This window comes from Vigna angularis, chromosome 1 (assembly GCF_016808095.1).
Source record: "Vigna angularis cultivar LongXiaoDou No.4 chromosome 1, ASM1680809v1, whole genome shotgun sequence".
NCBI classification, from domain to species: Eukaryota; Viridiplantae; Streptophyta; class Magnoliopsida; order Fabales; family Fabaceae; genus Vigna; species Vigna angularis.
In genome coordinates this window covers 48169729-48197468 of record NC_068970.1, presented here as the reverse complement: position 1 = coordinate 48197468, position 27740 = coordinate 48169729, and the positions used below count along the sequence as shown (strand labels likewise).

Sequence of the window (27740 nt, the reverse complement as noted above, 5' to 3'; positions counted from 1 at the left end):
TATCAATAGAGTCATCTGCTTTATGCTTGATACGATAGACCCAACGACAACTGATGGGTTTCTTACCAGCAGGGAGATTCACCAAAGTCCAGGTTTGGTTTCTTTCAAGTGCACAAAGTTCAGAATTCATAGCTTGCTGCCAACATTCAAACTTGTTGGCCTCTTTAAAGGAGGATGGTTCAACTTGTGCAGAAATATTATGACAAAAAGAAGCATGGTTAGAAGAGCAATTATCATAAGAAAGGAACAAATGCATAGGATACAAGGTAGTATGGGATGAGGGAATGCTAGAAGTAGTACCATAGTAGTAATGATCTAAATACTTAGGTCTACTTTTGTTTTTAAGAGAAACTCTTTGTCCAACAGTAGGAAGAATGATGCTATCAGAAGTATGGTTAAAAGTATTACTAGTTGGGTAATTTGTGGTAGTGGAAACAAGTGCCATATTTGGAAAGTCAAAAAGAGTAACATCAAAAATATCATCATGTGTAAGACACGAAGGTGGAGTTAAAGAAGTTTGATAGGGAAAAATATGTTCACGAAAAATGACATTTTGTGAAACAATAATAGAATGTGAATGCAAATCATACAGCACAAAACCTTTAGTTCCAAATTTGTATCTAAGGAAAAGGCATTTGTTACTTCTGGAATCAAGTTGTGTGACCTGTAGTGACAGAGTTGGAGTATGATAAGCATTCAAAAACTTTCAGATTTGAAAAATCTGGTTTGATGGAATAAACTATTTCATAAGGAGATTTATTTTGAAGAAAAAGTGTTGTCAATCTATTAATAATATGAATAGCAAGCTTTATAGCATAAGACCAAAAAATGTTTGGAACTTTGGATTGGAAAAGAAGAGATCGACAAACATTAAGAATGTGTTGATGCTTCCTTTCAACAATGCCATTTTGTTGGGGAGTAGCAACACAAGTAGTTTCATGAAAGATTCCTTTGGTAGTCTAGAAATCATTAAGAAGAAATTCTTTTCCATATTCAGATCTTATTTTTTTAAGTTTACAAGAGAAATGGTTTTCAGTTAAAAGAATGAAGTTTTAAAGTAAAGATTTGACGTCAGATTTGTGTTTCAAAAGAAGAATTCATGTGAAATGACTATAATCATCAACCATGGTAAAAAAATATTTATATTCATCAATGGAAGTAGTAGAAATAGGGCCCCAAATATCAACATGAATGAGATGAAAGAAACATGGAGATTTAGTTTTGCTACCAAAAAATTGAAGACGTTTTTGTTTAGCAAAAGCACAAGCATATATAGATTGAAAAGAAATGTCAGAATATTGAGAAGCTAATGTCTCGTAAATTTTATTTGAAGGATGACCAAGTTTCATGTGCCACAAATTACAAGAATTACTAGAGCTATTATTATAAAAACATAAGGAAAGGAATTTTAGCTACTCCAATCATCTCGTAAGTATCCATCTGCACAAAGAGACAACTATTTTGATGAAAAATAATGAAACAATTATTGGAATGTAACAGTTTAGAAATAGAAATAAGATGAACAGAAAAATTGGGAACCAAATAGAGTATTGTGCAAAACCAAATTTCCTAAAGTGACAGTCCCTGAGAATTTAGCGGTAACAAAACTTTGATTTGGTAAACGTATGGAAATAGGAGTGATAGGCTGTAAAGAATTAAAAAGAAATTTGGAAGAACATATATGATCAGTAGCTTCACTATCTACAATCCAAGAAGAAAAATTGGGTGTAGAAGAAGAACCTGATGATTGTGGAGTGCATTGATTAACGCTGGCCATGATAGGAGTAGAGGGTTGAGATTATTTCAACAAGCCAAGAATAGCTTCATATTGTTCCTGAGAAAAACTGCACTGAACTTGGGTTTTATCATTAGAGGAGTCATTGGAGGTGTGTGAAACAACATCAGTCAGGTTGGTAGAGGGATTGGAGGTGTGATTTGTTCTTTAACAGTGATCACAATATTTGGCACGACCACCAAATTTACTGGTGCGTCCTCATCCACGACCACCAAATGACTCACCACGGGAAGTATTAGAAGTCTTGTTCTAAGGGTCCTGGAAATTGAGATTGGCCATGGAATCTTATGGAATTTGAGAGGAAGAATTATGAAATTCTCATTCTTGTTGAAGGACCAAAGAAAAAGTTTTAGGGAGAGCGGCATAGGTTCCATTAGCATAATCTGATAACGAACTTGGGAAAATTCATCGTTTAACTCGCGAAGAAACTTTATGACAGAATCATCGTTACGCTCTTGTTGAATCTTGGTCAATAAACCACAATTGCAAGGAGAATTGCAGGTGCAAATAAGAATGGTCTTATACAAAGAAAGTTCTTTCCAAATTATTTGAAGACGAGTATAATATTGAGAGATAGTAGAATCACCTTATTTACAAGATTGAAGTTCTTCTTGGAGATCAACCATGCGAAACTTATCATCATGAGAAAAACGTTGGAGAAGATTGGCCCAAATATCATGCACAAAATCCATCCACATTATAGATTGTTTGATAGGAAGAGTCATGGAACACATTAGCCATGAGATCACCATCTTGTTGCATCTCTTTCAGGCTTCATGAAGAGCATCATAGGGGGAGGGCAAGAAAGGGTACCGAGAAAAAATTTGTCTTTGTTCTTGGTTTCAAGAGCGACAAGCATATCATGCCTCCATTATTGAAAATTTGTGTTAGAGAGAGGAGGATTAACAAGAATGAGGGTTGGGTTCTCACCGGGATGAAGAAATAGAGGGTAGGTTGGATTAGAAAGATAATCGGAGGTTGAAATCGGGGTGGCCATTAGAGAAGAAGAGATAACGAGATGAAGAAAGGGGCAAATGAAGAACCCTAATTACTTTCTTTCTGTTGATACCATGTAAGTGTTTGAAAAAGAGAAAAAGGGCTCTAGAGAAAAGTATTATTGTGAATGAATTCAAGCAAAGTATATTGAGTTACAACGGAAGCAAAGAATATATATATATATATATATATATATATATATATATATATATATATATATATATATATATATAAAGGGAAAAAAATATAATTGTTACAACAAAAGAAAATATTTGTTAAAATCTCTATCATTTCTAACGTCTAAATTGTAGAATTATTTACAGCAATATCATTAGTCAATTTAATATTGGCTTTTTTCAGTACTGGTGTTGAATGCTAGACGTCACACTTGTCAGAAGCGGCTGCAGCGGAATGGTTAGCGTGGAATAACAAACCAAGAGAGTTTTTAATACTAACTTGTGCCTTTTAATTTCTACTCAGTTAAACTTACTTAGCAATTAATATTGACAAACAAAGAGAGTAAGGTTGAGAGAAATTTGCACAGATGATTTTATCCTGGTTCGGATCTTACCAATCCTACGTCCAGTCGCTTATCTCAAAACAAGATAAACAGTTTCACTAACACAAAACAATTACAAACTACAATCACAAAGATACAATTTGTAAAAGTTTAGAAAACACCTCTCTTGATGCCACAAGAGATGAGACAACACCTCCTTTGAATCTTCACAAAGGATGAAACACTTCCTCCGAATTACTTCACGAAGGATGAACACCTCCTCCGAATACTTCACGAAGGATGAACTTCCTCTTCCAAACACCTCCTCAGACACACCAAGGATGAACCAGCTATTCCTCTATCACCGTAGCAGTATATCACCAACTCTACAGACAGAGTTTCCTTAGCTGAGCAAGAGCACACAATTCTCAAGAGTTTCTGAGTATTTGAGCACAAGGGAAGAGTTTCTCAAGTTCTTGTTGAGAGGAAATGAGAGTCTATTTATAGACTCATCCAAAGACTCTTCCATTTTTCGTTTTCAGCCTTTCACACTGTGTTAATCGATTAGCTACAGTGGTTAATCGATTAACAACCCAACGGATAGTTCAACGGCTCTAAAAACGGCTAGTTTTTCAAACGTTCACTATGTTAATCGATTAACAGGCCTTGTTAATCGATTAACGTTAATCGATTAACACCCTCTGTTAATCGATTAACACTGCATTGCTGGGCTTCTTCATGGCTCTCTGGAATAATCGATTAACACCTTCTGTTAATCGATTAACACTGCACAGAATTTTGCTTATGGCTTATTTTTACATCACTTTTGAATGCATACATAAAACTACTAATTTTCCTATGTTCATACAATTATTACAAAAGATTACAAGTCTTCAAAGATCATTCTTCATGAGTCTTGTTTGTTCTTGACTTGATTTAGACATCATCAAAACTTCATCTTCATCATTTTGCTAACAACACTAGTGTAAACTCGTGCTAAGGTCAGAATACTAATATTATTCAAAGCACAAATTGGAATATGACTCTTGGGAATTTGTTTGTTATCCAAACTCATACTTTTACCTAAACTAATGTAAACACGTCTTTTATGTATGTTCTAACTCCTTTGTTTCCATATATACCATATACAACTACCGTTAACATGCATATTCATTTATCTTCTTGTTGTTCCAATCTGATATCCTAAATTGTTGGAAAATGTTTCTTTGATATGTACATTGTGATGTGCGGTGCACACCCCTAACCACTTGTAATACATATACCACACAACCTTACAAATCAAGAACAAGTGGCTTAATTTCAGACTCATTTGTTAGTTCCACGACACAACGTCACTGCCTCGTGTTTAGTTAAAATGTTTAAGCATATTGGTGTAAGTTGGAATCGAAATGGGTTGTTTTGAGAGTGGCAACATGGACCTGGAGGCCCAATTACAAGTGGAAAATTCGAAAGTTCTCCCTCCACCACCCCAAGTGCTCCCTGCACCTCTCCAAAAAAATTTAATTACAAAACTACCCTTTTTATTTTTACCTTTTACTTTTTTACTTTTTTTTTTATGAAAACCCTAATTTCTACCTCTCATTTTCACTCTCATGGCTACGCAGCCTCACACCCCCCAAACTCTGACTTTCTCTCTTTTTCTCCATATTCGTTTTTCCCAACCCATTCTTCACATCCGGTTTCACTTTTTAATTTTTTCTTCTCCATTTCGTGTCTTGGTTGTGTGTTCCTGGTGCAGTGGTGCGTCCAAGAGCTTAACTGAAGCACTTTCATTCTTGATTTGTTTGTTCATCTTTAAATACAGTTCAACTCCTCCCGTCTACGTCTAAGCTTCTTCTTTCTTACTATCTTTGATTTCGTTGCGCGCCATTTGCTTCTTTTCATAGTTATCTATTTCCGATATTCATCAACCTTTTTTGCCTTTATTCATTAGTTCACTGTTCTTTTAATTTTGTTTGTGTGTGATCACTGAAAGGGTGTTCTTGTAAACTGAATGAATTTGGATAAATGATGCAACAAGAAACTATGTTATCTATTACTTTTTTAACACTTAGGATCCAAGAAAATGGCTGGTTATCCCGAAGACCCAGATGAATCCAGCGCTCCACCGTCGGAGCCACCGTCACAACGACCACGGCTAACATGCCCACCGCCACCTCCTAAACGGCCACCCGTAAGTTTCCCTCCCATTTTCTAATCATTATTATGTTGTTCTTGCTTTTGTCTTTTACTTATTTGAAAAATAATCATTCTTCCTCAACCACTAAAAACTAGCGAGACCATCAAGGTTCATATGAGCTAGTTTTGATAATTTCATTATATGAATATTAGACTTATAATAAAACAAGCCTTCAACGGACGTGGCACATCCGTTCTAACGGATGTTGACATCCGTTTAATACTCCAGCGCATACCCACATCCATTTAATAAAAAACCTGTGAAGTTGGCAGGCCATCTTCAACCACCACCACTAGACGAAGCTCTCTCACCACTGCATCTTCTTCTTCTTCCATCGCCACTTCCTCTAATCACTCACTGGACCACCTTCTTGCACCACAACGAACCAATGTTATCTCCAACCAAACACACCACAGTAACCTCACACTACACCACTACACTTTCTAACAAACAAAAGTTAAAGGGAGAAGAAGATTAAGAGGAATTTCATTCAAGCTGAAGCAGTGGACTGTTGGGGAGGTGTATTGGCACAGTGATATAGGACCATTAATGAAAGTATTGGGTGTTGGGTAAAACAATAAAAACAAAAATTAAATATTACTAAAGGGTAAAAAAAAATGAGGAGGTGTAAAAAGCATGACGTGGTGGTGGAGGAAATAACCCTCGGAAAATTTTGTGCAAGCACTGAGTATGAATTTGGGTCACTGAATCCACAACCCAAACCCTCTAGGAAAGAAACAAATTTCCACCTCAGCAAACAAATATTCACCTGTTTGACTGGTTTTGCTATGCTATTATTCGATATTATATAAAAAAATTGACTCTATTTAAAACTAATAAAGACTCAATTGTATAAAATAATATAGAAACAAAAATTAATGATAGACTTAATATAGATATCAAATAATTAATTAAGCTTTATCCTTTCATTAAACCAACTTCTCCTTTGTCTTTCTCTAGTTGTTTTCCTAGTGTCCTCCAGCACCATTAATCAACTCATTCTCTCTCTTTAAGATTTTCCATGACTATATGAATTTGTTTTTTTCTTCACGATAACTTCCATTTTCCTACTAATGCTCTTTTTAACAACTTTAAGTCTTTGATTCTAAGTACATTCTTTTTATGAAAGTGATTGTGTTTGTCTTTTATGTGTTTGGTCAAGACATAGATGAAAGAAATGAGTATGGATGAAAAATATGAGAAAGATACATACATATACATACGTGTAATCTATATATATATATATTTTAAAAGAAGGATCATATAAGAAAATTTGAAAGATTTATTGAGACGGATATAAACTACAAAATTAATTAGTGAGTTAATTGAAACTCTAATGTCAAGGTGCTTTTAAACATTAAATTTGTGGAAAACTTTAGCAATTGACTTTATGCATGAGTTGTGATAATTAATATTCAAAGTGAACAATCACTTAGAAATACACACATATATTATTGTCAGCATACATGACGAGTAAAGGAAGAGCTTTAAGTTGGAACTCTGTCTGGTAATTTTCAATGTCGTGTGATTGTGTCCATTTTCCATGAATAATCAAGAAACATTGACAACTATGTTACTTTTGCAATTGGGTTTGGTACTGGTAATGCAGTCACTATTCTCATTATTTGTTGTGGTGGACATGACAACTACTTCGGTTGCTTCATGTTTCTGGGTGATTTCTGACGAGACTGTCTTATTCACCTTTTTCACTTCTTTGCTTTTACCCCATAGAAACATGTACAAGCCACATACAATCAGCACGCCTCCAATCACACTAACATTATGCACAAAAAAGTTCATGTCATTCATTAGTCTTACATGAACTTTTAAAGAAAAGCTTTTTAATGCAACCATGGATAAACTATGAAAGAAACAAAGGATAATGTGAATCAGTCAAAAGAATGAAGGGATAAACAACACTTTTCTCTATCTGCATATTTTGTAAAAGTTGAACGCATTATTTACTTTGTGGTAGATAAGAAATTTAATTGAACAAGAGCTTGACTTGTACCTTCCTACATATAAGTTTTCACCTAACATCAAGCAATCAGCCACAGCCACAAGCACGAGCATCAGAGGGTTGAAAACAGATACAAACATCGGACCTCTCATTTTTACACACCATGCAATGGCGATTACCACTAATCCAGAGGCCACGATTCCCTACAAAACATTTTCATTCAAAAATAGTAATCATTGTTCTTATCTAGTTCGTTGTCCGAAAATCTAGTGCCATATAGCATAAGATGTTACCGTATAAACCACAGTTAGAATCCTAATTCTAGAAGACAACTTCCACTGGTTCCAGTCCTTTTCAACATAAAGGGCAAAGGCTGTGGCTTGTATTGCAGCCATTAAGGACATCAACGCAGTACTTGAGTGATGACTGGGGTATTCTTTGTTTATCTTAGACTGTTCCAACAAAATATGAAATTAAACTCCACAATTCTCAAATATATATGGAAAAATAGGAAGATTATATATGTACCTGAATGATGAGCCATAATGCAAAACTGAAGCAGCTTCCAAAACCACACAAAGCACCCAGAAATCTATGGCTAGAATCAGTATTATGCAGAGTTAAAACATGGTTATTTTTATGCAGAAGATCAGTGTGGAAACTCTTAACATCAATTTCTTGCCCTTTGAAAAATGTCAGAAACATTGACCCTCCAATTCCTATAATCGTTCCCACCACCTTGGCCTTCCCTGCTGTGCTTCTCATATTCAACTTTTCCATGCTACCAAAATTCAAAAAAAAAAATAATCCAACAAAGCAAGCTCAACAATGTTAAATCTATACTAGATTAAGTTACTTAGTTTCTCTTTATAATTTTCTTTACTTCGAATTTATTTCCTCTAAAAAAATTAATTGTAAAATTCAATCCCACACACATCCATCAAACATAAGTAATGTAATTAACATAGTGAGCATTTTCTCAACGGTGAACTCTAAACATATACACCTTTTAACGGTGCATAAACCTTTCCAATTAAAGAAAATTCATTGATAAATTAAAATATTTTGATAAGATGGATTTTAAAATTTTAATTATTGACAAATTATTTAATTGATAATGGATTCATTAATAAAATCTATATATATAAATAAATAAAATTATTATTAATAAAAAATATTTGTCAATATATATTTTATTAAAATTTATTTATAATTTATAATATTTATTAGAAAAAATATATTTTTGTTAATAAATTTCACTGATAAAATGAACGGTAAAATTTTTGTTTTAGGCTTTGATCATAAAATATGTAAATCGGTTAGTAATATTTTTTTTTTTAAATTCATCAGGAAAATTTATAAACAAATATTTGATCAATGGACCTTTTATTATCGGTACATTTTCTGTAATTTTCACCTATACTAACATATTTTTTATGATTATCTTTGACTGAATAAATTTACTTTTTCTTGTAAAGAGAAAAATTGGGTAAAACTATATTTAACTTTATCCAATAGTTATGAACTAAAAGTGAAAAGGACATCAATAAGAATGAAATAAGTAGTTTATGTTAATTGACGATCCTCTTAGTTTTTTATATTCAGTTCATGGTGTGTGTATGACACAGGTCTGTGATTTTATTCCATATATATATATATATATATATATGGTTGTTAGTATAGGTGTAAATAAAGATATAAGTAAACTTTGAATTACTACGACGTCGTGTGTTTGAAGTTGACACTCAAGAAGTTTATATACAAGTTATGTGCGTCCTCCACTGGAACTAAAAAATAAAGGTTTATCAATTATTAGAAGTCACGTAAAAACACTTTTGGAGTTAGTGAACCAGATTTAAGTCACCAAACTCATCATGTATTCGGATTGCAATTTTTGCAATGATGCCATAGAATATATATATGCTATCCACTGTCTCTCTCCCTTAATACATGGTCTATAAATTCTTCTATTACTGATAACACATTCAAATAAATATAGAAAAAAAAAACATATGATGGTTATAACTGGTGATTACGTACCCGCACGAGATTGCCAAAATAAAAGTGACTGCAGGAACAAGATTATAAATTGCTGTAGCGAATGTTGCAGACACCAAATCCAAGGCCTCCAGGAATAGATTATGCAATAAACTTGCACTGTGTATATTTGTTTCACAATCACAAACACATAAATATATGGATATTCTCTTTATATTACTATGCAATTTAGCAATATACATGCATGTCTAAAAAAATGTAAAGCAAAGGGGTGTGAACAGAAAGTTTAAATGAGCCATATACATACATGCATACATATAGATACATATATATACATACATACCCAAATAAGCCACTAAAAAATGACATGAAAAGCACCCTCCATGTCAACTTTGGTCTGCTCTTTCTGTTTTAAAAATGTGAGAAAAGAAAGTAAGAAAATGGAATGATGTTGTTCTTGTAATTGAAGTGGTTAAAAAGAAGAAAAGAAGTATGAGGGTTGAGAACGAACCTTTCGAAAATAAGAGCAAGAGAAAAAGTGAAAACTACTGCAAAAATAAGACGGTAGGCAGTGACTACCCTAATGCTCATTCCATCATTTATGGCCAGCTTATACAGCACATTAACAGAAGAATATGTTATTTGAACCAATACCATCAGCACCACAGGCTTTAAGTCTTGCACTAGGTTCTTCATCTTTACACAACCTCAAATCAAGTTTCTTTCAGATTCAAGAAGAAAATAGAGAAAAATATTAAGACATGAGTGTTCTAATCTTCCCCAAGTAGTGCATTTATATATATGTCTATGTAGACAATCAACAGCACTTAGTGAATAGTCAAACTACTTCATGTATAACCAGTCAATCAATAAAAGAAATCATGAATAAATTAAGTTGCTTTTTTTTATATATATAATTAAATTAATCAGTCTATATGTCAGAACAAAAGCTTATTCAGGAACCAATTTAATGACTAAGTACATATTTGAAGGTAACGAATATAATATCTGTAATTGAACTTAACATTATTACTGTTGGACATGTCAAATTTTAAGCTTAACGTTACAGTTAATAATTCTAATATTTAATTTTGAAATTATTAGCACCCACTGGAAATAAAACAATTAATAAAGAATTGTTCATGATACAATTAAAATTGGAAAGTAAGAGAAACTAAATATATACCAGACAAGCAGAAACTAGGGAAAAAAATGACATTTTCTTAAAAGCGAAGGAACATGCAAATTTGTAAATGAAAGTAACAGTTGAGAATGTAAAAATGTGAAAATGAGAAAAATCTTTTATATAATTTACAGATGTTTTTAAGATATTTTTATTCTTTCTAATTTAGTATAGTCTTATTTTTTTAAAAAAAATTAATATTTTTAATTCATGTAATTTGATAAAAAAAAGTATCTTTTACTTTTGTTTCCTCCAAAAGCTTTCGGCCTAAAATCATCAAAAGAAAAACTAAAAAAAAAAAGGATCTCATATATTTGACGGTAAAATGTAAAATCAAAATAGATTGCGATATAAATAATTTATAATTCATTATACATAAACTAAAATAAATATTGAAACATTTTTTTTACATAAACATTTTAAAGTTGGAAGTAAATAAGAAATCTTATTTCTATTTGAGAGATTGAAAATATATTAAAGTCTATATCAACTTTCACTTTAAATAGACTAACGAAAAAGTTATATTAATGATTTGAAAATAAGTCTCTAATGGAATATTCTTTTATTAAAGTAATATTTAATATAAATATTGAGACTTTACATTTGTAAAATAATTTGTATAAAAATATTTTATATGAAAACAAATATTGCTTTGAAGACTTGACCTAAACCTAAGGCGGCGCTAATTTTAGCCGTTAATCGTGCTCCACGCCTTTTCTCTTTGATCAGGATAGATATGGATTTTAGCAAAAAAAAAGGAAAAAAGAAAAAAGATAAAGAGGAAAAGAGGAAAAGAAAATATTGCGAAAATTCAGTAGGAGCAATGTATAATAACTACTTTGGTAACCATGTTCAAACCAATTTATTAACTTTTTTTTAGTATCTTTTGGACTAGGAACACAACTTTCTAGTTAACAATAAAGACACTGAATTTTTCTTTTCCTCTAAACACTTAGCTCAACTACTTGTTTAAAATTCAAGATTATTGACAAAACTATATGATTATATATTAATTTCTTCATAAATACTTTTAGAAAAAAAATCAACTAAAAATAGTTTATGTATAATCTAATTTATAAAAGCTCTGTCATATTAGCTTGTATAAAATTTAATTAACATGTGATAAGTAAATTGTAACTGAAAGACAAATTTATTTTTATTTTTGTTTGTGTTAAAAGTGTTTACAAAAATGTTTATGGAAATAAGCTCTATGAGATTATAATAAAATAAGTGTTTGTCCTATCTACATATTAAGTTTATATGTTTAATAAAATTTTACATGTTGTCTTTTTTTAATATATTTATAAGTTATTCTGTAGACTTTATTACAATATATATATATATATATATATATATATATATATATATATATATATGTTTTAAAGGTAAGGGATATAAATATTTAAAATATATAAAAATTAATTATAAAAGTTAGTACATATTTAAATAATTTTATTTTTAAGTGTATCTTATATAAATGTGCTATAAGAAACCATAATGTGTACATATGTTAAAAAGCCATTTTTTTTAAGTATTAGAAAGAAAACGTACAGGTAATTGACACAAATTGGTTTCATTCTTAATTAATAGCTTGAAAAGGGATTTCATTATCTACAAAAAAAGTTATTTAAGCGTGAAGGGGTTAGCAATGAAAATAACAATAGGTATATATTTGATTTGGGCCTAAACTAATTTTCAAAAAAGATGTAAAATATCATATATTGGAAATTAGTATAATCAAAACTAGAAAGAGAAATGTGAAATTCTGCCCACATGTAGATGGTGTGAATAGTATATATGACTAGCTGTGAAGCATCTGAGTGATATTACAGTGAATAAAATAGCAAAAAGAAAAATAATAAAAATCATCTCAACTAAAAATAAAGAAATTATATGAGAAATGGTCTAGAAACTAAAATGAATAAACCACTGCCACAAGTTTTTTACTTTGAACTGATGTGAATTAAGTTTTTCATAAATTAGTTTTTACTTGGAGTACAACTTCAATCATGACAAAAGTAAATGGTTAAAGGCATAACCATATGTCTCAGCCATTCTAGAAGACTGGTATGTGGCTGAGAGTGAACGGATCGAAACGGGTGTTTGCTGATGCAAGCAATGTGAAGCACTTTCACCAAAAGACAAAACACTGTACGGTAAAGTTTGTACTACAAATAAAATCAATTAAATCTAAGATAAGTTTATAATATATAATTAAAAAGTAAATTTCATTAGTTTTGTAAAATTACATTAAATTTAAAGATTATTTTTAAATTTATTATTATTAAACTTAAGAATTTGAGTGTATCTTAACAATATTTTGTTATAATTATCACACAACTCATTAATATTTAAATGAATTCAAATCCTTTTTATAAACTAATTTTGTGAGATTAAATTAAACTTAAAGTATAACTTTAAATTTGCTCTAGTGACATATGTGTTGTAAAACTTGTGTCTACGTGCATCACAAAAGATATTACTTTTAATATTGTTTTCTTCTTAGTCAATTCTTCTCTCGTCAGATAGGTCAGGAGTTAGTGAAATCGTAGGCAACTTCTTCCATAATTTAAGACCTCCATAGGGTCTATAAATAAACTCTCATTTACTTTTCTAAATAGACACTTCTCTCATTCTCCTTTATTTTCTTATTTTCTTCCTTTCCTCTTTTCTTTCTTATAAGATCCTGGATTTATTATTTTACTCTTTTTTTAAAGTTCCTTGCTAGTTTTGGTACCTTTAGAAATTTCTAAGAAGTTCATGTTGTATTCTTGAGGCCTTGCACAATATACCGGAGATAAGTCATTAAGAACGGTGGATTTATACGCCTTAAGAAATTTTGTTTGTGATATGTTGTTAGCATTTTTTACAACAATCTTAAGAATTTATGGCTGACAACAAGAACCAAATCTGGAGAATCAAAACATTGTTTTCAGAACTCAAACGGTCTTTGTAAAACCTTTCTCAGATCTGTCAAAAATTGAAGTCTTCTTTAGTCAGAATTTTCGATGTTGGCAAGAACATGTGTCTACCCTTTTAGACATATATGAAGTTGTTTTTTCTCTTTCATCTTCAAAATCCAACTCTAGTCTTCCTTCAATCTCAAAACATGTTAAAGTTTGATTCATACAAACCAGTTATGTCGACATACTTTACTTAGTACACTTTATAATGATTTTTTATTGTTCCTATACAAAAGCAAAAGACATTTGGGATTTATTGATTCTCAAATACACTGCTGAAAATATCGTCAAACAAAGGTTCATCATTGGAAACTACTACCGATTGGAAATTATTGAAGCTAAGAAGATAAGAATATAAGGTCTCAAATTAATGAGTAACACAAGCTGCTCGAAGATATCAAAGCGGAGAACATTCTTCTACTAGATAAATTTGTTTCAGAACTTTTGATCGAGAAATTGTCACCATCCTGGATTGATTACAAACAACTACTGAAACACAGACACATGAAGATGTCACTTCCAGAGCTCATCACACACATGATTATTGAAGATACCAGCAGAAAAGAGTGTGCTACTGCAAGGGCCAAAGTTTTGTCTGCAAAAACAAATATGGTAGAAAACAAACTTACTCCAAAAAGGTACTAACACAAACCTGATCACAAAAAAAAATTGAAAATCTCGCCCCAACAGATCTAACCCCACTTTTAAGAAGAAAGGAAATTGCTTCATGTGTGAAAAGTTGGACCATCATGCACCACATTGCAAATGCAGAGGAAGAAACGACAGCCCTCCTATAGGACAAATATAGCTGAAAGAGATGATATTATTATTGCGGTCATCTCACAAGTAAATTTGATGACCAATGTAAGTAAGTGGGTGGAAGACTCTGATGCTACCAAAGATATATGTGCAAACAAAAATGCTTTTACCCCTTACACTAGTGTAAAGGATGGAGAAGACCACGTTTACCTTAATGATTCCAGAATAACTCATGTTTTGAGAAAAGGGAAAGTTCTTCTCAAGCGCATATCTGGAAAGATTTTGGCCTTGAGTGATGTGCTACATATGTCATCAATCAAAGTTAATTTAATCTTTGTAGCACTACTTGAAAAATTTAGGGTTAAAGTGTGATTCGAGTCTGACAATATTGTAATAAAAAAAATTTCATGTTTTTTTGGGGAAAGGGATATTGTGATCAAGGTCTCTTTGTACTCAACATTTATGAAAATATGAATAAATCTTATTCTTCTACTTATATTATTGATTCGTATGATAAGTGGCATGCTAGATTAGGACGTTTGAATTCCTCATATGTTATGAAATTACAATGGTTAGGATTAACTAATATGCATGATAAACAAAGTAGTAAATATCATATATGTGTAGAATCTAAAATAACAAAGAAAACATGTTATCTTGTAGATTGTCAAACTGAATTGTTAAGGTTAATTCATACTAATCTAGCTGATCTAAAACAAACCATGTCTAGAGGTGGTAAAAATTATTTGGTAACCTTTATAAATAATTATTTTAGATACAACAAAGTATACTTAATCAAACATAAAGATGAAGCTTTTGATGTGTTTTAAACTTATAAAGCAGAATTAGAAAATGAACTAAATAAGAAAATTAAGATGCTAAATAAGATAGAGGTGGTGAATATGTATTGTTTAATGAATTTTGTGTTAGAGAAGGTATTATCCATAAAATAACCCCCACCATATTCACCTATGTCTAATGGAGTAACCAAGAAAAAGAGTAGAACTCTTAAGAAAATGATGAATGTCATGTTTATTAGTTCTACTGCACCTAATAACCTTTAGAAAGAAGTCTTGCTTACTGAGTGTTTTTTACAAAATAGAATACCTCATAAGAAAACTGGTAAAACTCTCTATGAGTTGTGGAAAGGTTATCAACATAACCTTAAATATCAAAAAGTGTGGGGGTGCCTAGCTAAGATCATATTGCATATCCTAAGAAAAGGAAAATAGGCTCAAAAACATCTGATTGCATGTTCATAAGTTATACTGAACATAGTGCTACCTATAGGTTTCTAGGTCTTAAAAGTGATATACTTGAGAGTAATTTTATAGTAGAGACAAAAAACGCTACGTTTTTTTAACATGTGTTTCTCTTAAAGGTTAGTGAGACATCTGACCTTGCTGATAATAATAATAGTGATGTCTTGTGTGAGAATTTAAGAAGAAGTAAAACATAGAGGAAGGAAAATAATTTCACTCTTTTAACTAGGCATTAGTTTTGGTATACCAACAAGACTGTAGTTTTGGACCTCTCTCTTACTAGTAACATTAGGTTCATGACCCTTTGTTTCCTAATTAAGAATGAGATAAAGTTTAATACTGCACTAATATTGACTTGTGCTTTAACGAAGCAATCCCTGGAATTGTATTTCCAAGCAAAATTTTAAAATAAAAATAACTATTTGAGAAGAGTAGAAAATAATTGACATCATGCGGTTGTTCCTTTGCAACATTAGGAACATTAAGCTTGTTCTCAGCTTCCTGAACCTAAAGCATTGCAAACACAACCAATCCTAACATGAATCTAACCCAGACAAAATCAAGCAACAGCTTGTTGCAAATAACAATAAATATGAAGATATAAATAAAATAGAAATAGATGCCATCAAGAATGAATGCTATTAGACACAAAAAACAGCTTGAGTGAGAAACAATGTTTTGATGGTAAATTACGGGCTTATTAGCAATGGAGTGGTTATTTTTCTCTGCTGGAATTTGATCAAAGCTTCTTCCATGCATAAATGGACACAGATGACATGGTTGACAGCTGTTCATTTCCTACTTGAGTTTTAGTACGCCTATTCCTTTTGAGCATGTTTTTGAATGATTAAAATATATGCATCCATTTCTACAAGCTTAATTTCTCTCTTTGTGCAAGTTTCCACTTAGCCCCTCAAAAGTTTGTCTTTGCTTTTTCAACATTTGTTTCTAAGGGTTAAATGTAGATTCCCTCTACATGCATATTTGTTCAGACAACACCACACCAAATTGTTCAAAGCAAAAAGGTAATACTAAAAGTCAGATTCTACACCAGGGATATGAAACTGAAATAACATAATAACGTGATTTGTTTCTAGCTAGGCTATCTAACAGTTTTGATGGGAGAAAGGTGGCAATTAAGGTGTTCAGAGAGTATCCAGAAGTGGGTGTTTGTTGGAACACCATGTCATATTATATTATTCTCCATTCACTTTGTCATTTGGGTAGGTTAAAAGAAGTGCATAATATGCTCTTACAAATGGAGTTTAGGGGGAGCTTTCCTGATGTTGTAAGTTATAGTGTTATAATTAGTGGATACTGTTAGGTTGAATAGATAGAAAATGTCTTGAAGCTTCTGGAAGAGTTGTAGGGGAAGGTGTGTAAGCCAAATCAATACACATACAATAGCGTAATTTCCTTTCTATGTAAGACTTGTAGAATACTTGAGGCTTCACAAGTCCTGAGGGAGATGATAAACCAGAGGATTTTTCCTGATAAAGTGGTGTATACAACAGTAAATAGGAGGCTATATAGATAACAGAGGGCACTCCAACAGAGGGCACTCCAACAGAGGAATGTAACTAGGAGGCTATATCTTTTAGTACTTATAACTTCTTTTACTACTTATAACTTCTTTTAGTAAATAGGAGGATATATCTTTTAGTACTTATAACTTCTTGGAATGTAACTTCCTTAATAACCCTCCAACAGAGGCCACTCCAACATCTCTTGTATGAAAATTCTCTAGAGGGGGAAAAACAGAAAAACAGAGGCCACTCCAACTTCTTTTAGTCATATGCTTGGATGATTACCACTATTTGGATACAACTGGCAGAAAGGACAAGGGAGTCACTGCCCTTGACCCTAGAGCCAACGATTTTGATCTCATGTATGACCAAGTTCAAGCAATCAAAGATGGAATTGCTGTTCAAAAACCAATCTACAATCATGTCACTGGTCTCTTGGACCCCCCTCACCTCATCAAACCTCCCACAATCTTAGTCATTGAAGGTTTGCACCCAATGTAAGTTTCTCATTTTTTCATTTCATCGTTACAACAATTTCACTGAATTATTCCTTCTTTTATTGAACTTTTGAGGAAAGTTCTGTCACTCACGGTTTAACTTTTACATTAATTGAAACTTAGGAATAATGTTTAATTGTATTCCTCATTTTCTTTCATTTTCCTATACTACGGTTAAAGTTTATTTAAACTTTCTAACTGGCATGCCAATACCTTGCCCCTCATTCCAATTACAAATCAATCTTTCTCAATCAAACAAGCACATACTGATGCCACAACAAAGTCATACAGATTTAACAACATTCTAACTGATAATCAATTTTTAAACGAACAACTTACCTCAACCGAGATAGCCTTGACAGCAACGCCCTACAACGGCCACTCCAACGCAGCCCTCAACCAAGTTCCTTCAACAACGGCCACTCCAACGCAGCCCTCAACCAAGTTCCTTCAACCGTATACTAAGAAGTTAATGAAAAATAGATGAAGGCAGCAACACTATCTAAGCTTTACCAAAATGAACATGACAGTGTAATTCAAGTCCCTCAACCTCCACACCACCACCCCTCAACGAAAGAACGAACCTAGGACGAACCCTAGCCCCGGACTCCCGAAAACCACCACGCACCGTCAACCAACACCGATGGACGCACCACTGACCACCGTGACCAACCACCGCCGGTTACTCACCGATAAAGTGACAGACCGTGAACCAACCGAGGCAACCGTGTGAAGAGAGGGAGGAACGCACAAAACGACGAGGCTGATGAAAATGATTTTGGGGGCACGACGAACCTAATTTCAAACTTAACTTAATGAGGTCCTTACCGATGGCTTATAAGCCTTCGGTAATGACCTCTATACCGACGGCCTTAAGGCCTTCGGTAAAAGGCCGTCTGTAAATCCCAATTTTCCAGTAGTGTTTTTTTTTAGATTACACTAGGATTGTATGATACTTTTCTTTTATTTTGAATTGTCTTTAGAGTTTAACATAATTTTATAGTGAAATTTATTTAGATTCGAATTAAAAAAAATTATAATATTTTTATTTTAAAAAAACTTGTAATTAAGTGAGCTAGTAAGTCAACCCGCTTAACCCACCAACCCGTTCTAGGTCATCGGGTTCAAATTTTTTTCGGCTCGCTAATAAGTGAGTCGAATTGGATTGATTCACTAAGTGATCAACCCGTGATGGACCGGACTAGGTCAAGTCAAATTACCTGTTTTAACAACTCTAATTATATATTAGAAGGCTTGCACAACACACCATATATAAGTTTTTAAGTACAATGAATCTACAAGTCTCAAAAATTAGTTCGTGATATTATGTGAGTATCTTTTACAACAATTTGTAACAAATGTGGTAACATTTTTCCAAAATATTTTAAATTTTCAATTTCATCTAGAACAAAGTATTGAGCTCATTACTTTGATCCCAAACGAACACCATTTTCAGTCATAAATTAACAATTAATAGCTGCCACCAAAAGAACATAAAGTTAATTTTATGAGAGATTTTGGAATTCTTAATTAATTTTGTAAACCTATTTGCTTCTAAGAATTTCAAAGCTATATAAATCAATTGGCATCATCTCTTAACCGGATATTTTTTCGCAATCTCAACCCTACTTCTTGGGTTGACAAATTTTGTAATAATAATGGTAATTTCTTCCAAGGCATTTCAACCTTGATAGGTGATGAATCTTCACTTATAATTGAGATCCTAACCGTTGTTATGGTTGTTGAACAGGTGAAGAATACTGCCCGAAGAAAAATATAGATCCATGTGACTTCAAAATACCGTTACATGTTTTCAAAAAATACAAAATTATTCTACACTATTTACGCGTTAGCTAGTGGAAACGTATGTTTTTTTTATATAAAAAATAAATAATAAAGTTAATTAACTTATAACTTTTTGGTAAATTGTGGGTATGATTAGTTGAATTTTTAATAAATTATTGTCGGTTTATTAAATATTTAATAATTATATGTTTTTTTAATGGAGTTCATGTTTTATTTTTTTTAACGGAGTGATATGTACGTTATTTTACGTGTCATCTTATTTAATTATTTTTACATGTTATTTACTATTTTTTTTATAATTTTGAATGTTAAAGAGATCAAATTGTTCACAGGCGATTTTTCTAGTGATTGACTGGTGGAACAATGTTATTAAAGTTCCTGACCGTTATACAAGCTTATTGATGCAGAGGTGATTGGAAATTTTTCTCTAAAGATATTTTAGACAAGGTTGAGATCTATTTATGCCTGTAAAATAATTGAAGACATTGTAGTTGTTGAGATTAATGATAAAAATAATATTGTAAAATTATAAAATTATAAAATTATAAAATTTAAAATTATGAAATTATAATATTATAGAATAACGTGTGATCAGACAAGATATTAACAATCTCACCTTAATAATAAAATTAAACATGAGTCTGAATTGAAAAATAAAAACCTTTTAGCATTCTAAATTTATCATGAACTTACAACTTTATAACCTAAAAAGTTATATTAATAAATAGTGAAAGTGTTGTAGCCCAAAATATTTATATACAAAATTAGTAAACATTGATAAACAGAAAAATGTAAATTATACTATACTCCCTTACTCAGCAAAACTTTTCAAATTCAAATCAAACTCATTGTAGCTTAAACAACAATTACGCAAAGCATTCAAAAACTGTCCTTCCCAACTATAGAAAAGAAAACAATATCATAAAAATGATGAGATTGCAATTGAGATATAACTATCTTTTATTATTTTGTAAGACTAAGAATAAGAGAGGTTCTCTTGTTCACAAATTCAGTGTTGAATATTCTTTATATGAGAAATCTTTCCCATTAAATTATACTTTCTTGTTATCTTTGAGTCTAATAATATTTCGTTCATAAAGGATCTCTCACATATTGCATAACAAGAAAATATGTAAAACCTCTACTACAATCTGTAATATTAAAACTTTTGACTTTGCAATAAGAGAATAATTAGACTGGATATGTAATACTTACTACTTGATCTCATCATCTAAGAATGATAAAAATCGGATCAGCAACTGATATAATTATCTCCTTGAAATACACAAAACATCTGGCTCATAGCCTTGCAAAATAATGACATTTTCACTCAATTGTCCCCTATTGGAGTAACTTATATTATATGTTAATTAGAACAAGTTATATGAACTATTGTAAAAAATGTTTTCGAAATTGCTTAATAAGTTTTGGTTTTAAGAGATACAAAGTTTTTTAAAACGTTTTGACATTTTTAAAAGTTTTTACACAATCAAAGTCTATATTAGTATAGGTTTTGTTACAGTCTTTAGTTATATATATAAAAAAAAAAACTGAAACGTATAATTTCACATACAAATTCAAAAATTTCATTAGTGTCATTTTTTAAATTATTTGAATAATTATAGGTTTCGGTTCTTTAAATAACCTAACACTTATTCCTCTGTTAGGATTAAAATTTCACAAATTTTATATTCCTACCAAAGTTTTTTTATTGTATCATCTCACCCACTACAAAACACTTTTTGCAACTTCCATTTGCATCACTCCTCAACTACAAAAGCCACACTCTTCCACTCTATCCCTTTCCCATTATCAAACACAAACCACGGTCGCTTTCGCCACTTTTCCACTGTTGGAATAAACTTAAATTTTAGGGTTTTATCAATAATTTTGTTTCAATCTTATTTTATTAGTTTTTTAGTATAGTAATATTTAGTTTGATTTGATAGAGACAAAATAGGGATACGTAGTTATGATTTTCGGTTTATCTAGGTATAATATTATTTTGTGATAGATTAAGGAAATTTTATTTTTAAGATAATTGATATTTTATTTTCAGATTTTATTTTTATTCCCGTAATATTGTAAGTATCACGGTTATTTAAAGCCCTTCAATTATCAATGAATAGAAGACTCAATTTTAGGAAAATATTTGAGTATGTGTATCGTGAGATTTTCCTATCAGTGGTATTAGAGCTTTATGCTTTGAGTACTGAGAGAGACAAAGAGAGAGAGGAGAGAGTCAAACATCATGAGAGAAAAAGTGAGTGCTTGATTTTTTTTGTGAGAGATATGACAAAGGTAGTCAATGGGATGAGTGTGCCACCATTGTCGAAAAATACCAATTACGACAATTGGTCTTTGCAGATGAAGGTTCTTCTTGGATCCCAAGATGTATGAGACATAGTGGAGGACGGGTACAATGAACCCGCAGATGATGAGCATCAAACAGTGAACCAGATTGCTGTATTGAAAAAGACACGAGTGAAAGACCGATCGACTTTGTACTTTCTGTATAATGCAGTGGATGAATCTGGATTCGAGAAAATAGCTAATGTAAAGTCAGCAAAAGAAGCATGGGAAATTCTGAAGGTGGCATACAAAGGAGATACCAGCGTGAAGCAGGTCCGAGTACAAGCTCTCAGAAGAGAGTTTGAACATATGGAGAATGATGAAAATGAGGGAGTTGTCGAGTTTATAACTCGAGTGCAGAAGATGGCCAACCAACTCGGAATGAAAGGAGAAGAGGTTCCTCCTAACCGGGTTGCGGAAAAGATCTTGAGAAATTTGACGGATGATTTTGAAAGTATCGTGGTCACTATTGAAGAGACAAAGGATTTGTTAACTTTCACTGTGGAGGAGTTAGCTGGGTCATTAAAAGCCCACGAATTGAGGAAGAAAAAGAAAAAGAGGGAACCCGACGATCAAGCACTACAGGTACAGTTTGACTCAAATAAATCTCGGATTACTCAGAGTCGTGGTCCTGGTGGCATAGGGCGAGGAAGTCGAGGACGTGGTGGACATGGCCGAGGTAATTTTGATAATGATAGTGAAGAGAAAACCGGTCAACAGAATTGGCATGACCGAGGACAAGGAAAAGGCCGAGGTGATCGGTCAAGAGTTGAGTGTTTTAAGTGTGGCAAGTATGGTCAATATGCAAACGAGTGTAGATCAAGCAAGTGCTACAATTGTGGCAAAGTTGGTCATATTGCAAAGTATTGCAAGTCCGAGACAAACGGGGAGATGAATCTCGTTACTGAAGAGTGTGGAATCTTGTTGGTGACAAAGAGCTCGGATGCAATGGACATGGAGAACCCAGTCCCAACAATGGATGAAGTGATCTTAGTAAAGGGTGCAACAATTGTGGAGAAGGAAAACCTGGAGAAAGAACTCAAACAAAAAGATGAAGAGATTCAACGGATAGGGAGGCTTCTAGATGAAGCTAACGAAATTATGAATAAACAGAGGGTTGGGCTTGAGGAGTTGAAGATGGAGGCTGATGAGATTTCTACCAACTCGGTATGGTATCTAGATACTGGGGCAAGCAATCATATGTGTGGAAACGAGAACTATTTTTATAAACTCACCAAGGTGGAAGCCAAATTTATGTCTTTCGAACATGACTCCAAGGTGGTCGTGAAAGGGCATGGAACAATTCGACATATGCAGAAGAAGGGATGTTTACTATGTTCCAGAGCTGAAGCACAATATTTTAAGCATGGGTCAGATAATTGAAAAAGGTAATTCAGTTTTTATGAAAAATCAAGTATTGTATTTAAAGGATAAGCATGGTCGACTAACAACCCAGGTAAAAGTATAGAAGAACCGGTTGTATGATGGAAAGCCAACTGAAGAAAGGAAGAATTTAAGTTTATGGAGGAGTTTGTTGGGATAAACTTAAATTTTAGGGTTTTACCAATAATTTTGTTTAAATCTTATTTTATTAGTTTTTGGGTATAGTAATTGTACCAGAAGGGACCGGGCAGCATATAGACCGAACGTCCATATGGCCAATGACTACCCAATTACGCGACTTTGTCACTCGTCATCCGGAGGGGCCGGGCAGCGTATAGACCGAACGTCCGTATGGCCAGTGATGACCCAATTACCCGACTTTGCCACTCGTCATCCGGAGGAGCCGGGCAGCGTATAGACCGGACGTCCGTATGGCCAGTGATTACCCAATCATGCGACTTTACCGCTCGTCACCCAGATGAACAGCAACTCATATGAGCCGACCGGTTGTAAGACCAAATATCAGGAGGCTGGCCGGCCCTACTGCCAGTTGACCATATTAGGATTAAGATTAAGGTAAGTAGCTGCTAAAAGCTATTGGCCGAAGTTGGGTCGTGATTAACTTTTCACTAATCCCAACCCATAACAAAAACTATAAATACAGGTCAAAGGTGAGTGGTAGGAGGAAGCATTTACAGCACATTTATTACTGTTCTATTGAAAACGCCATTGCTCTCAAACTGACTTTGGCATCGAAGAATCTTTGGCAGGTCTCCCCCACCCGCACGTAGAGGAGTGAAACGAAGAGTAGGAAGCGAGACCGAACAGCCGAGAGACTAGAAGAGAAGAACGTGGAGGTATTAGATGACTCAGCCCCTACAACCGAAACATTTGGCGCCCACCGAGAGACGGCCTTCATCACTGAGAGGGCGAACTTCGGTTATGAAGTAATGCCTTTCGGCTTGAAGAACGCTGGAGCCACCTATCAATGCTTGATGGATAGGATTTTCAGGGAACAGATCAGCCGGTGCATGGACGCCTACGTAGACGACATTGTCGTTTGCTCGAAAGACGGTGTGGGTCACGTAAAGGACTTGGAGGAGGTGTTTCGCCAAGTCAGGAAGTTCAGGATGCGGCTAAACCCAGCCAAATGCACATTCGGAGTGGCTGGTGGAAAATTCCTAGGTTTCATGCTTACATCCCGGGGGATTGAAGCTAACCCTGACAAATGCGAAGCGGTATTGCAAATGCAAAGTCCGGCCACTCTTAAGGAGATTCAAAGACTTATCGGCCGGCTCACGGCTTTATCACGATTCAACCCGAGGCTGGCCGAAAGGGTCAGACCTATCTTACGGAAGATGAAAAAGGGATCCGGCGCCGCCGTATGGGATACCGAATGTGAGCAGGCATTTCAGGACGTCAAGACCATCCTGCTGAATCCACCAGTGATGAACCGTCCCACGCCAGGAGAAGATCTACAGATCTTTTTAGGCGTATCGGAGTCGGCCATCAGCGTCGTGCTAACTGATAACGGTAAATTTTACCATTATCTTTGAACCAATTTTCGTACCAAATCTACCCTTTTGAAGCTTGAAACATGTTTAATCCTCTCTTTTTATCTAAGTTTGTAAATATGTCTAGCTTAAGCTTTACATTTAAGTTTTCATCATTAATTCCTCAAATTTGTAGGCAAATTGTGTGTATTGGAGAAGTACTTGGGAACCAAGGAAAAGATTCAAAAGCAGGAAACTAAAGAAATAACGAAGGCATAACGCGCCCGGGCGCGACAGAGGGGCGCCCAGGCGCGAGTTTACAAAGTGAGGACGCTCGTCCAGCACTGAGGACGCTCGTCCACCACTGAGGATGCTCGTCCAGCACAGAGGACGCTCGTCCAGACGCTCGTCAGACTCTCAGAGGACGCTCGCCCACACGAACGCTCGCCAGAATTAGTGGACGCTCGTCGTCCAGGGAGGACGCTCGTCGTCCAGGGAGGACGCTCGTCCCAGCCAGACGCTCGTCCAGAGGGAGAAAAGAAGACGCTCGGCCAGCGAGTGGACGCTCGCCCAGGAGAAGTGGACGCTCGTCCTCGTGCATGGGACGCTTCGTCCAAGTCCAGAGAGTTTCACGCCCGGGCGCGAGAAATGGGGCGCCCGGGCGCGACCTTTCGTAAGCTTTGAATCACTTTCCAGAGAGTTTCACGCCCGGGCGCGAGAAATGGGGCGCCCGAGCGCGACCTCTGCTGACCTGGAACCCTAGTTCTATTTAAAGCATTCTGAACCTGAAGTTGGGTATCATCTTGGCGGCTGAAGCTTGGAACACCATTTTCGGACCTAAGGGAGCTGGTTTTGGGCAGTGGAAACTCTCCATCCTTCCTCCTTGGATCCCCATTCTTCCATTTTTCTCCATTGTAAGCTCAAGTTCTCCATGACTATGGAGAACTAATTTCATTTTGTTGGGGAATGATGTAGTTACGAAACTTTCATGTAAATGCACTTGAGTTTTAATGAATTTAAGCTTCTTTCATTTGATTGTGAGTGTTTAATTTCCTTCTCTTAAAGCTTGTTGTGACTTGATCAACCATAGCATGATTCTAAGATTTGCTAGATATTGGAAAGTATTGTGTGGATCTTGAACTGGGATTAACACCTATAGGAGATTGTATCTAGGAATGGAGCTTGATCCTTTAGTTGTCATAAACCTCTAATTGTAATGCAGATGAACTTTCTAGGTTACCAAGGAATTGGGACTGCAAAAGTGAGTCTAGGCTTTTTCTACCAAGGAATTGGGTCTAAGTATAGTAGGAAGGTGATGGACAAATTTGTAATCACCAAAATATGATGTCACAAACTTGTTTCACAATCGGCAAGTATGACCGAATCGTTCAAGTAATAAACTTGGTAAGACCAAGTATCGTTCTTCCCAAAGGACTCACGGCCTAGTTTAGTTGTGTGGTTTCTTGATTAACTAAGACTTACAAACGAAATATTTGGATTATATTATGCAAAAGACGAAAATAAACATGTATGCATGAAATTTGATCAATGGCAAAGACAAAAGATAAACACTTTCAATGAAATATATGAATGAATATGTTGTTGGGGGTCAATTTCATCTCATCCACTCTCATACATTTTAGGAATTCAACATTCAAATCATCATTGTTAATGCCACTCTCTAAAGTACCATTCTAGATGGCTTCTCCCTAATCAAATAGTTCATACAATTCCTAGCATTCCTAATGATTAGTTCATAAACGCAGGAGCTTAACGACAATCAATATAATATTGTCAGTATAATATTGGAAGAAATTCCCCGGATCTAGACTTCCCCGTACGTGTCCGTATCGACAAAACCAATAATCATGCATTAGAATGAGTTAAACAATGCAAGCATTAAGCAAAGAGGAAAAACCCTAACTGATGATGAAAGAAAGCATAAGTCTTAATTTAAAGATGCAAGCATAAATTCCATATATGAGAGCTTCAAGAGATTACATTGATTCCCCAACAAACATACAAAGTTTAGTTCACCATATTCATGGTGAACCTAGATGAATTACAATGAAAGTATGAAAGAATAAACCCTAAAAAGGTGAAGAGGTAGCCTGAGCATTCAAGATCCTCCTTCAAAGGGGTGGGAGAGAGAGTGTTTGCCTCGTTTCTGCCAAAGATGTCTAACCCTAGGACGTGCAAGCCCTTATATACTAATCTAGAGTTACAAAAGATTACAAAAGCCCAAGCCCAAAAAGTGCCGCTCAGCGGTATTTACCGCTCAGCGGTGGTTGCGCGTCTTCTTTCTTCCCCTCAGCGGCCATTTTGCCCCTCAGCGGTTCCAACGTGACCCCTTGAGTGCCGCTCAGCGGTAAATTACCGCTGAGCGGTGCCTTCGACTTCTCTTTTTGCACTCTTTCTTGTTTTTTCTAATGTCACTTCTCTCCTTCTTCACTCTTTTCACTAAATTCACCTTAAAACCTGCACAAAAACACTCAAATCAAGCATAAACCTGTCCAGCTCTCTTATTTCTGAAAATATAGATAAAAGCATTAATTTCAAGCTAGTTTCTAAGTCTAAAGGTTGCTTTTAGTATCAATTTTAAGCATGAAAATAACAGTTTTTCAACTGTTATCACAACCCCAAACTTGGAACTTTGCTTGTCCTCAAGCAAACAAAATGTAACTCCATCTCCAACCAATTCATATGATGGTTCACTCATTCAAAATCCTTTTCTCAAGATAAGTAACAATTTCACTCAAACTTATGACCAAGATTCAATCAAGATGTGCACATGCTTTAGTGTTCACAAAGTCATTTAAATTCCAACAAATGCTATTTTTCATGAATGATCAATCAATTAAGCATGGATGTTCATGTGCTTATGGAATATTTCCTCACTAGGTAAAGTGTTTCACTAAACACACAAGTGTATAAGAGGTATAGTGTTTCGCTCATTCACTCCACTATCACAATGTCACATGAATCAACTTTGCCTTTCATTTTACCACAATCAAAAACATTCACAAGCATGCATCATCAAAAGGACTTTTCACTGGCTTATAATGTGG

General features: G+C 34.1%; 1 protein-coding gene across 1 annotated transcript; it reads right to left on the bottom strand.

Moving 5' to 3' along the window:
- Nucleotides 1-6806: 6806 nt before the first annotated feature.
- LOC108325124 (WAT1-related protein At1g25270) lies at nt 6807-10201 on the bottom strand. The gene is made up of 7 exons (XM_017558146.2): nt 9960-10201; nt 9792-9854; nt 9491-9607; nt 7979-8231; nt 7744-7902; nt 7502-7653; nt 6807-7264 (listed from the first exon to the last, which is right to left on the bottom strand). The coding sequence occupies exons 1-7, from the start codon at nt 10142-10144 to the stop codon at nt 7042-7044; spliced, it is 1152 nt and encodes a 383-aa protein (XP_017413635.1). The 5' UTR covers nt 10145-10201; the 3' UTR covers nt 6807-7041.
- Nucleotides 10202-27740: the final 17539 nt, after the last annotated feature.